Below are 12,671 nucleotides of genomic sequence, written 5' to 3'. Positions count from 1 at the left end.
CTGCAGGTGCAATGTAGAATAATGGCAGTAGGTTGTGGAAGTTCACTACAACATAGTTTATATTTATCTATTGAGTTTACATCAGTATTTGCACTTTGTCAAGACAAAGCTTCATGTTGTTTGTTTTCTAAAAGATGTGGAATCCTAAAGACATTGTTTAAAAGCCTGTTTAATGTTAAATAAATTCATCTTGTTAAAGATAATGGAGAATTGTGTTAAATAATCCAGATCTCAGTTTCAGTCCAAATAATTGTGATGATTATTTTGACCATAATGGAGCAGCCCTAGGAGGAGTTGTAAATAAAGCACCTCAACGGAGCGATGACTGCACCATCATCCTTGTTAAGAGCACAGAACCGCGTGACAACCAGACTTTACACATTGACGCCTCGATGATAAGTAGTCAGAGAACCAATCACAGCCACTCGTATGGAAACCTAGATTGCGTAATCTATTCAGCAGAATATTGTGATCAACTGCAGATCCGGAGTGGGACTCATTTTCAGCCCTGGAGTTTTATGCCTCAGACCAGCCCACTATGACCTTTTAAAACCAACCAATGATAACCTTACATGTTAAGTCTACACTTGCACACTGCTCTGCAACCCCTTTTAATCCAGTCTAGTTTTCTAAAATATCTCCAATTTAGTGCAAGTAAGGATTGTTTCATAATTCAGATTTATTTCAACTCAGATGTTGTTGAACATCTCCAACACATCTTTTAGAACAAAATCAGAATCTACATTCTGTTCAATAAATGTTCATAGATGTCCAAACCTTAAAGATAAAGTCATACATAAAATATTAAACATTAAATAGAAGATAATAGAAAGAGTTTTACTTTCTAATAACACTATAAACTCTTTTTTCACTGTAAGTAAACAGTTTCATCACAACTTCACAAAAATAAAAAGCAGAGTTAAAGGGGAAATCTCCAACTCTATTCTTTACATCAGAATTTCCTTTTCTGAATATTAAATATCAAGCAAATTAGTGTCCATGGAGATCTAATCCTTATGAATAAAGAATAAAAACTGCTCTGTTCTCTGCAGGTTTGTTATTAACAGTCTAATGATGCTTGGTGATAAACAAATGATAAATAAATAAATAGGAAAACCAGCGGCCCTTGCTGCCCAAACATAAGTCCGGCCCACCAGGAATTATCCCGGTCCTCCCGATCAGACACACACAATGCTTTTGATAAGTCAACAAATAAAGCAGCACAATAGTTTGTTCTGATCTAAAGCTGTGATTCTATCAGTAGTGATGAAGGTGATGGCTGAAGCAGTGCTGTGGTTGGGTCTAAATGAGAGACATGTCATGTCCATGTTAGCATGCTCTGACCCCCCTCCTCCTTTCAGGGTGGAGCCTGCTGGAGAAGCATGGTTGAGACCAGCACTGAGGAAGTGTAAGTGTGTTTTTCACTGGATTCATCACATTCAACCATCTTCACACCGTCCCATCACTCATTCATCAGTCACATCAAAGTGTCAATAGATCAATAAGTGCAGCTGGATTGTGTTTGTTCTCTCCATCAGATTCCTGTCCACTCACCATCGACGTCAACACAGTGAGCAGAAGCCTCAAACTGTCTGACAACAACAGGAAGGTGACGTGTGTGGAGGAGCTTCAGTCATATCCTGGTCATCCAGACAGATTTATTAATCCTCAGCTGCTGTGTGAAAATGTTCTGACTGGTCGCTGCTACTGGGAGGTGGAGTGGAGAGGAGACGTTCATATAGCAGTGTGTTACAGAGAAATCAGCAGGAGGTCTGGGTTTGGATGTAATGATCAGTCCTGGAGTCTGAGATGCTCTGATGATGAAGGCTACTCTGTCTGTCACAATAACAGAGAAACACCCATCTCCTCCTCCTCCTCCTCCTCCTCCTCCTCCTCCTCCTCCTCCTCTGTCTCTAACAGAGTAGCAGTGTATGTGGACTGTCCTGCTGGCTCTCTGTCCTTCTACAAAGTCTCCTCTGACTCCCTGATCCACCTCCACACCTTCATCACCACATTCACTCATCCTCTCTATGCTGGGTTTAGAGTCTGGCCCTGGTCTGGTTCCTGGTCTGGTTCCTGGTCTGGTTCCTGGTCTGTTTCCTGGGTGTCTCTGTGTGGAGTGTAAAGACTCTGCTGGCAGCAGAGAAGCTGATGAACAGATGCTTCAGGCTGTACATGTCTGTCTCTTTCACTCAGAAACATCTTTTCAGATTCAGTTTGTGTGTGAAACTCTTCTAAATGATTCTTGGAAACTTCTTCCTCTTCAGTCCTTTAAAGATGGAAGCTGAGCTTCTTCCAGGATCCACATGTTGTTTTTCTGTCTGTTTCCAGTCAAAGCTTCACACTGAGTATCAGGATGTTGTGTTCAGCTCATGTCGGCTGCAGTTACATGTTGAATTAAAGATGCATTATTGATTTGTGTCACATTCTCCAAATGTTTCCTTTTATCTCAATAAAAACTCTCACAATCATTTCAGTCTTTATTTCTTCTAGTTTGCTCTTAATATCAGAAAGTGAAATGATTTCAGAGCATTTCATTCTAATGTTTGATGCTTCCTGGAATTACTTTCACTTTCATTTCTTCCTTTTTCTCAAATTCTACCTAAAGAAAGAAAAGAAAGGTTAGACGTCGTCATTAGCTTGGAAGTCAAACAAGTCAAAGTCCGTCCCACTTCTGGGACGTCCGTCTGTCCAGTTAGGACCTAACACTGATTGTGGATCAGTTCCACCTGATCAAACTGATCCACAATCTATGAAAGTATGAAACTACAAGTGTTGTGTTGTCAGTAAAAGCAGAAAGATCCAGCTGAAGATCTTAAGTCTTACTATTCCAGTACACATACTTAGTGGCCGATCACACGCACTTATCAATACTTTCCAGATGAAATCAGCAAACTGCCAGAAACATTCAAAGGGCTTTTATTGATTGAAAAGTGTCTTGTTTTAATGAGAAGGACAGGAGAGCGTCCGCTTGTCTGATGGCTGTGTTTAATGTTGTAGAAAAGGTGATCCAGACGCGACACGCTGGTTAGAACACACCGCTGCTGCAGAACACTGCTGCTGACGTTTTGTCATGTCTCAGTAAAGTGTGGGAGGAATTCCCAACAACATGACACAGCTGAGAGTTGAATGTGGACAAGAAGACAAAACAAAGGCCAACATTTCTAGCATCACTGACACAGACGCTACAAGCTGAGGAGCCTCCTCTCTGCTGACGTCTCTTTGTATTTCCAGCAGAAAAACATCCACAAGAGGAAAAGACTGGAAAGCCTTCTGAGAGGCTCGTCTCCTCCAGCTGATAGAAACAATCATAGTGAGCATCTGAAAAGAATCACTTTAGTGTACAAAGCATTGATGGGCCACCAGCTCTCATGTGAACGTGGAGTTGGGCTTTTCCAGCGTTTCCCTGCACGTCATTGGGGAGAGGCGTCCCGCCATGTGGCCTGTTTCTCTGGAACTTTGGCTGAAACTTTTAGCGCATATTTTCCAGGAATACGGCTTCTGGCCGCTGTGGCTTGGCATGTGGACGCTTCCCACTGAGACATTTTCCACAGGTGTGACAGGAAGAAGGCCTCTCACCTGTGTGGCTTCTCATATCAACAGTCAGATGACTTGTAGAAGAAAGCCGTTTTCCACAGGTAGTGCAGCTAAAAGGCTTTTTACCTGCATGGACTCTGCTGGGACAAGTCACTTTGCTACGCTGAGCCAAACTTTCACCACATATTCTGCATGAATATGTCTTCTGGCTTCTGCTGTGGGCCCACATGTTCTGTTCTGTGGAACGTTTAGCAGAGATTTTACAGGGAAACGCCGTCTCACCTGTGTGGATTCTTCTGTCTCATCATTTTAGATCTTCTAAAAACTTTTCCACCATCGTCACAGTTCACAAACTGTTCAGCCACGTCAGTCTGACATGGACTCTCTGACATTCCAGAGTTTTCCACAGTCCTGCTGTGACTTCCATCACGCTCACTGTGGTTCCTGTCAATGTTCCAGTCCTGTCCTGTTCATCCAGATTCATTCATTACAAAGCCTGTTTCCAAGATTATTTTACGATTTAATTATCGATAAAAATCGATTTAAGTGAAAAAAAAAATGTTGCTTTTGGGACAAAATTTGTTCTGCCTTTAAAATGTGATTAATTTAGATTAATTAATTACAAAGTCTACATTTAATTGGATTATTTTTCTAATCAAGTCCCACCCCTATAAAAATATTTTAAGTTTTGGTTAAATATGTTCCTAATCTTGCACCTGAAGTTTTCCAATTTTTTCAATTTCTTTGATTTTTTAAAATAAATTTATGTTAAAAAATCATGCTTTTGATAGGAATCCAGCAGTTTAGATTCACAATGAAACATAGAAAGTGTTGTGTTTATACCAATCTGCTGCTTGTGTGTTTTTCAGGTGAAACTCAGGTTAATATTTTCTCATTTTGTTCCAAATTCTGTCCTCTGTAGTAAAGAAAAAAATACTCTTTTTGGTCGATACAAATGAAGCTGAATCTTAAACAGTCTTGAAAGAAACATGTTTCACTTTATTTTACATAAATAAATATCAGTAAAAATAAATAAATAAAACAATGGTTAAATATTTTGTAATATTTGATGACGTGACCGTCAGCTGCAGCGTTGATCTGGACAGAACTGGACATGGTCCCTGCAGACCTGCAGGACCCGCTACCAGTCTGAGACTCCAGAGCTGGACTATCAGATCTGGTCTGAGTCCCAGGAGCAGAAGGTGGACATAGAAAACCCGTCCAGGTCTCTGAAGTCCTGCATCATGTGTAAAGCTGCAGGTGGAAGCTGGAAGGTGCGTTTCCTCCTGTGACCAGCAGAGGGCAGCGTTTCTCTGAGCTGCAGTCTGAACAGAAGCCACTGATTTATTGGAAACTTGTCTTATTATTGCAGATCAATAATTATTATAAAGCTTGAAATCAGGGAAAAACTGACAAGATGAAATGATTTAAAAGAAAACAAATGAATAATTGTATCTTCATGAAGTCTTTCATGTGAAGTGTCACTGCAGTGGACACATTAACAAGATTTTTTCTGATGTATCCATGAATGAGGATGGCATATTCATACTGAATCATATCAGAGAACATTAGTGAGTCATCCAACACACTTTTCTCCTCTAAAGAATCATGCTGTGTGTTAAAAGCTGTGATTTTAAAGCCCCTGCTGGTCGCTGCAACCCTTCAGGAACTCTTCCAAACATCCACACCAAACGATTCTGATCCATTTTAACCCACAAAACTGGACCGAATGCAGGGAAAATCCCCTCCAATGTTCCTCCAATCAAGCACCGAGACAAAACATGAATCAAAGTGGCTTCAGTTTTCTTCCATTCATCATATTGGACTGATGTGTGACGGATTTGGGTTTGCAGGGATGCACTCGATGCATCACTTTGTTTTGGATAAATGAGCGTCAAGCACAAAAACGGGAGGGTTTAACAAAACTGTTAATACTTCATTTTTTATTAAGCTGAATGAAAGAGGACACAACATGATGAAATGTCTTATTAGTGATTTTCCCTGTTCTCTCATTGCACCATGAAACCGTTGCATCAGGTTGGAAGATGCTCGTAATGAAGGATCCAAACTGAAAGCACTGACAAAGAACACCATGCAGGATTAGAATCAGACACTTTGTCACATATATTAACATGCAAATTCATTAGAGCTGAAATGAAGTGTAAATCCAAGATTTTATAACATGTTGGAGTTAAATGGACCCACTGATATCAGCCCACGTTTCAGTCTGTATTTCTTCACAGAGAAAAGTAAAAATGTGCAGGTTTAAACCTGAATAGAAGCAGAAATCCCAGGTCAGTGGTCAAAATGATGAATGTTTGGAGAAACATGTCAGTGAGGAATAAAGAGAAGCAAACCAGAATACATGATGCTTCAAATTTAGCAGCATGTAACAAAACAGAAGATCAATGAGAGAAAAGAAACTGTTTCTGTTGGTATTTAAACCTTTGTTTTTCTTCTTCTACAATGATCTGTTTATATCTACTAGCTGTGGGTCCACATACATGGCAGCTGCCGGATTTATGCCACAGTTTCACTACGGTGTCTCTGGAGGGACAAAGTGTGTGAAGTGAGAACCCTCTGAGCTGTAAAAGTGCAGAACCTGCTGTGTGTGATGGGTGCTAGAGAAGCGTTGGGATAAGGAACCCTTAAAAAGGCACATAGAAGAAGATATATACAGTTTTCAGGTCACCATTGTTAGCAGAATTCATCCACACAGCGTTCAACGTGAACATCAGCACAGCACACAAGTACTCTTTCTTTCTGTCAACCAAACATGTTTGTGGGAACGCAGCACTTTTATTTAGTCCACCTGACATTCATCATCTCATCAGGTGTGACACGTGATCATGGTGTCAAAACAAAAACAAACAAACATTGCTTAGAAAAAGGTTTGTGACAAGTTAGGATGGGAGCACATCTCAACACCCCCACTTGTTCACATACAAACAGAATCTATGATATAAACATACACATCATGTAGCCCAGTTGCAAAATAAAACATTTCAGACTCCAAACACAAACATCTCAAGCTTCATCAGCTTGACTTTAGTTGAAGGCTTTGTCAATATGTCTGCGACCACATCATTTGTTGGACAGTATTCCAAGGTAATCTGACCTCACAAAATGATATTTCACATCCACATGTTTCCAACGTTGTCTGTTTCCAGGACTCCTGGCTAAAGCTACAGCACCTTGATTGTCTTCATAAACAACACATGTGTAGTCCTGACCATCAAAAGCATGTAAAAGCTGTTTTAGGTAAAGGCACTCTTGGATAGTTGCAGCCAATGCCATATATTCAGCCTGACAGGTTGACAATGCCACTGGAGGTTGTCCTTTAGTTCTCCATGATACCAGTGGGCCATTGTTGTTTAAGCTAACACAATACCCTGTGGTCCTTTTCTGATCATCTACATCAGCAGCCCAACTGGCATCACTGGAAGCATATTTTAGGCTCTCGTCTTTGCTTTTCCCAAAACAGAGTTCTTTGTTTTGAGTTCCTTTAACATACCTTAAAACATGCTGAACAGTTGTCCGTTGTTCAGTACTTGGTTCAGTGAAGTACTGGGACAGTTTACTCACTACAAAGCTTAAGTCTGGCCTTGTACAGGTTGCATGATAGATTCAACTTCCTACTGCTTCTCTATATTTTCTCACATCACTCATTTGTTCAGCATCATCGCTGTAGTAAAGCTTCTGTTCACATGGGGGCGCTCTCGGCTTGCAGTGTAACATAAAGAATCTCTCCAGTATTTTCTGGATGTATTTACATTGTGACATCTTCAGGCATCCATCACTTTGTTCAAATCAATGCCTAGAAAATATGTTCATTTACCAAGATCTTTCATTCTAAACTTGAATTTCAACATTTCTTTAACATCTTTCAAAACGTCTTCATCACTGGCAGCAATAATCAGGTCGTCTCCCCGTATGACGATGTGAACCGTCTCTTTTCCAGTAACTTTCTATAAACACAATGATCATCTGGGTTTTGTACAAACTGCGTCTCACACAAGCAGTCATGCAACAACTTGTTCCAATTTCACTCTGACTGTTTTAGGCCAGACAGAGATTTCTTCAATTTCTACACAAGTTTACCACTTCCTTCACGTTTGACTTCTTAACCTTCAGGTTTTCCACATAAATCTCACACTCCATTGGTGCATGTAAATATGCTGTTTTTACATCCATTTGGTGAACAATCAGACTTTCCTGTGCTGCTTTTTGTGCAACAACTCTAATGCTGGTCATGGAGAGAAAGTTTCATCATAGTTCACGCCTCTCTTTTGACGATAACCTTTAGCAACATCTCGCTTTGTATTAGTCAGTCCCATCATCGTTCTTTTTCATGGCATTTCCCCCCCACTACATCTCTGCCCTCAGGAAGAGTGGTCAGGGTGAATGTTGCATTGTCTTTCAGTGACTGCATTTCCTCATTCATAGCATTAACCCATTATCAGCATCAACTGAAGTGGTCGCTTCTTTGTATGTCTGTGGTAGATCACATAGAAGTCTAGAACAGGAGTCAACATTAGCCATGTCATCTTCAAAACAACAAGTATAGTCCCCATAATAATCCAGCTTGGTCCTCTTACAGGATAGCTCCTAACTTCAGATTTGTCTTTGTCTTCTTTCTTCTACCTCAGTTTTTATTTGGTCTGAATCCCACTCCACTGTACTGTGTTCAATGACCACCTTTTGGTTTTCTGCTTTTTGTGGGTCAATGACTGGTGGGCTTTTTACTGAGTGTCTTTTACTTTGGATAACAAAATCATCCTCCTCAGCATCCAACATGTCTTCAGTGATGTCATTTATTCTCCATCCAAACTTTACAAGTCTGTGTTTTTGGATTTATCTGTTACTAGGATAGTAAACCAGCTAGGCTGGACTGTTTTTGTTGTATCCAACAAAAATGCCTTTTTTCACATCTAGAGTCCAGTTTGCCTCTATGATGCTTGTATGCATAACACACTTGTCCGAACTTCTGCATGCTGGCAATGTTGGCTTTTCTACCTGTTAACATATAGAAAGGAGTTTGTTTGGTACGATTGTTAAAGCACCTATTCCTCACTACTACAGCTGTCTGGACAGCAGCGTAGGTCCACAACATCTTTGGCAACCCGCTCTCGATGAGCATGCAACGGGCCATATCAACCAGGGCTCTACAGTTGCGTTCAGCTGTACCATTTTGGTGTGGTGAATATGGGGCTGAAGTCTCATGCCTAATACCACTCCTGCTCATTAATGCTTGGTACCGTTTGCTCATGTATTCTGTTGTCAGACCTCCTTCCTCTTGTTTTGCCATAAGGAGCCGTATCGGCTAAGAATTTCTCTGTGGCTTGTACCGTGTCACTTTTATTTTCCAGGAAATAAACAAATGTTGCACTGGAATAATCATCTGTGAACGATAGTGCATATCTATGACCATCTGGAGACACTGGATCTCTAGGACCAGCGAAATCTGTGTGTACCATGTCAAGTGGCCCCTTAGCCCTTACATCAGGTCCCCTGTTTCTTGTCTGGACAAACTTCCCTTGAGTACAAACTTCACAAAATGGGGTATGCTTACTCCCCTCTTCCTTAACATCCATCCCATTCACAACATTTCTTTGGTTCATTACATCTGCCTTTCATCTCATTCTCTGCTGTGTGCAGATAGTGTAATTTGTTGTGGACGTGTACGAGGAATTTGGTCCCGTCTTTATAAAGAACACTGTCACCCTCTCTGAAAACCACTGTGGCACCGCTTGAGGCAGCAGCTTTCACAGAGAAGATATCCTGGGGGTACGTAGGAATGTAGAGAGCGTTCCTCAGTGTTGTCTGTAAGCTCCTCCCATTGCTGTCACGCAGCCACACCTCTGTGTCGCGTCTCCCCTTGGCAACTCCGTTTTTCCTGGAGCCGTCAGCCAACTCCATGCAGTGCGTCCCCGCCAGGAAACTGCTGTCAAACTCCTTAAACTTGGCAATGTCTGTGATGATGTGTGACGTGGTACCCGCGTCGACCATCAGACCTCTTCTCTTGGAATGCGACACCGGCATCTCTGTGTCACTTATACGGAATGCATATTCATTTCTCCCCATCTCCTCGGATGCTTTCCGTGCGTTATCCTGACGTGTCATCGGTCTACAGCTTGCATTGTTGTGCGTGTTCATATTGCAGTGATTGCACCATTTCTTACGCAAACAAAAAATATTCAGCAACCTCAGATGTCATCACAACCAACCCCAGCACAGCTCCACCATCACCGGGATCGGCACAAACCCCCAAAGCCACAGTGCAGGACGAGACGACAAGGTTTTAGGCTCTTTTTACTCACTGAATTATTAGGAAGAATTATCTTTGGTCAATATTTTCATTTGAAGAAGTCAGTTCATACAGTCATGCTTACTTCTGTCATGTCGGTCTTTTCCTGGATTCTTTGCCAAAAAGTAGAGATGGTTCAATGAAGTCTTGTGAAGCTTTTAAGGCTTCTATTTGATTGTGTTGAAAAAAAGAGTCAAAGCTTCAAAGCCTTATAAAATAAAAGACCATACCAGTGACATCTGGTGGTCAGCTGTAGTTATTACAGGTGAAGATCTAATCATTTCTCCAACTTGATTTAACTTCCAACAGAAAAAATCCAGTCAGTCTTGCAGCTGTCTTCATCCTGAGGGGTCGTCATCTCTAAGTGTTGTAACATTCTATATTCTCAGTGTATTAGTTATGGCTCAACGTGTTGTCCTGTTATTCATTAGATTTTCCAACATGATGTAGACAGTGTGTGTGCTGTGAAATAAGATGATAGACAGGGATGTCAAAATGAGTTTGTTGGGAGATATGATGGTTTGGAAGAAGTGCTTAGAACAATCTTAAATTTTGTTCAGATGCTTTTTCCTGATTTCTGAATGATAGTTTACACTTCCTGATTAGTCAGTCTTGTCATTTTTTCTCTTAAATCTAATATCAGATTTGTTCAGACAGTGCAGCCACTGTCCTTGACTTCTCTCATCAGGAACTCTGTTTCTGCTTCTTCTGTGCTCTCTTTGTGGTAAATGGTAAATGGACTTGTACTTCTATAGCGCTTTTCTAGTCATACAGACCACTCAAAGCGCTTTACACTACTTGTCACATTCACCCATACACTCACTCAACACACTCATACCCCGATAGGCACATCGGGGGGGCAGTTTGGGGTTCAGTGTCTTGCCCTAGGACACTTCGGCATTTCAGGGGAAGCCTGGAATCGATCCCCCAACTTACCAGTTGAAGGACAACTGCTCTTCCTCCTGAGCTACAGCCGTTTTTACTTCAGTTATAGAGTCACATCAGGTCAAAATAAAAGAATCTATTGATTATATGATTAATAAGAATAAATGAAAGAATATACCTTTGATGAAAAATGACAGAATATGTAAAATATACTTCAGTCAGCAACACCATCAATATGATGAAATTTTATATTTTAATATGAACTAATCTTCTGTTGTCCGTTATCCTAGCCAATGTGGAAGAGAAATATTTAGCAATACCATATAATACAATACTACATGACTACAATTATACTAAGTACAATGTAATCTAATACTATTTCATCTTTTGCCATATTACTCTCCTCCTTCCTTTGTGGGTGACACAAGGTGGAAGTTTTTCCATACACGTGATGGTTTTCTTCCACTAGAACTCTCCATACTAAAAGTTTTTTCTTTATCTTAATGCTCTCTTGGCCTGTAAAGCGGCGAGCAGGAGGGACCACCGGGCGTTTCTCGTTCCGACAGACAACACGGCACCAGTACCGCCAATGCTTTGAATCAGTTACATCATTTCCGGTGTTTCGTTGGAGCGTATGAAGAGCCACACATCATCGGTCATGTGACGGCAGAGTTTTCACGGGGCTTCAATGCAGCGTTTCGACCAAGTCCGTCTCATTTGAAGGAAACAAGCTTCGGTGCTTCCGTTTCAAACATCCCATCTCTACCAAACAGAAAAGGAAAAAATGGTTTTTCTCCCTTACAAACGACTCAACGGAAGCCCAAAAGCTCAAAGCCAGTCAGTGTGTGTGTGTATTTAGTGAATAAAGGCTGCAGCAACACTCCTCCTGCTACTGAAGAGCTTCAGCTGAGCCAAGCAGGCCTGGGAAAGAGCTCCCTCATCTTGACAGAGGATATGGATCATACAATGCTACTGGAACAACTAGATTTCCATTTGAAATGAACCATCATATACTTTAGAGCAAGTCTGCACATTTGTAGAGCATTTTCTGTGTGAAATGACCAGGAGGTGTTTAACTAAAGCATTATTCTGTTCTACTGTTGGAACTGATGGGAATGTCTGTGAAATGTGAATATGTTGTGAAATGTTAGGAAATCTTTGGACTTGAAGCACATTATCCTCTATATGTGCTGCTTTTAGATCAATAAAATCCTCATTGAAGAATATTCCAGAGTGGAGGAGTGGAAGGTTGGCTGTTGCACAAAGCCTCAGGTCTGAAATGGGACTTTTTTTGAAAGAAACTTCTTGCCTGTATGAGGTTGAAACATGCTCACTATGGATGTTGTTTCTATAGTTCTACAGCACTTTGAGCAACAGTTTCTGAAGAGAGCTGCAGAAATTCATTCAGTTCTTCATGTATTCATAGATGCTAAAGTGTCTGTTTAAAAAGGTGGCCATGGTGGAAGCAAACTGCTTGCAGTTCCTCCTGATGGTGATGGTTATACTGGAAGACTTATCTGGAGTGTTTCAGGTGTTGGGAAGACCCTTTTGCACATCGTTCCACTTCAGCAGGACCTTCATCTTCCTCCTCTGCCTCCTGATGCAACTGAATGGAAAAACATGGCCGATGTGCAAAGAGAGCATGCCTCTGCATATCCTAGCTCTCCATGTCAAGGACTGCATGGAGCATCTGTCTGCAGCAGAGGAACATGATGAGGTGAGGCCATATTTCTCATTCTGCTTCATATGTCTTATTGGACCTGGACTTTTCCATGCAACCTAAAATGTATCTCTATCAGTGTTGTGTCCATGTGTCTCCTTCATATACATCCCACATAGTTACAGAATGGAACATACAGTATCAGATAAAGGTCTGGAAAATTCTGCTGATTCCAAAGAAATTCTACATGTGTCCAAACTTTTTACTGGACAAAACTTTGAA

At 41.0% G+C, this 12,671-nt stretch overlaps 1 protein-coding gene across 1 annotated transcript in view; it reads left to right on the top strand.

The window, feature by feature from the left end:
- Window positions 1–3,299, top strand: part of LOC306765677 (uncharacterized protein) — a gene marked incomplete at both ends in the record, with an annotated part of 31,025 nt that extends 27,726 nt beyond the window's left edge. Inside the window, 3 exons of the mRNA XM_079253161.1 lie at window positions 1,362–1,408; window positions 1,539–2,060; window positions 3,235–3,299. Coding sequence (XP_079109287.1) covers window positions 1,362–1,408; window positions 1,539–2,060; window positions 3,235–3,299 — 634 coding nt within the window. The remainder of the gene's footprint in view (window positions 1–1,361; window positions 1,409–1,538; window positions 2,061–3,234) is intronic.
- Between the last annotated feature and the right edge of the window lie 9,372 nt (window positions 3,300–12,671).

The sequence above is a fragment of the Telmatherina bonti genome, assembly GCF_933228915.1.
Source record: "Telmatherina bonti genome assembly, chromosome: 14".
NCBI classification, from domain to species: domain Eukaryota; kingdom Metazoa; phylum Chordata; class Actinopteri; order Atheriniformes; family Telmatherinidae; genus Telmatherina; species Telmatherina bonti.
The sequence above is the reverse complement of the archived record's forward strand: the minus strand, read 5'-3'. Positions and strand labels throughout refer to the sequence as shown.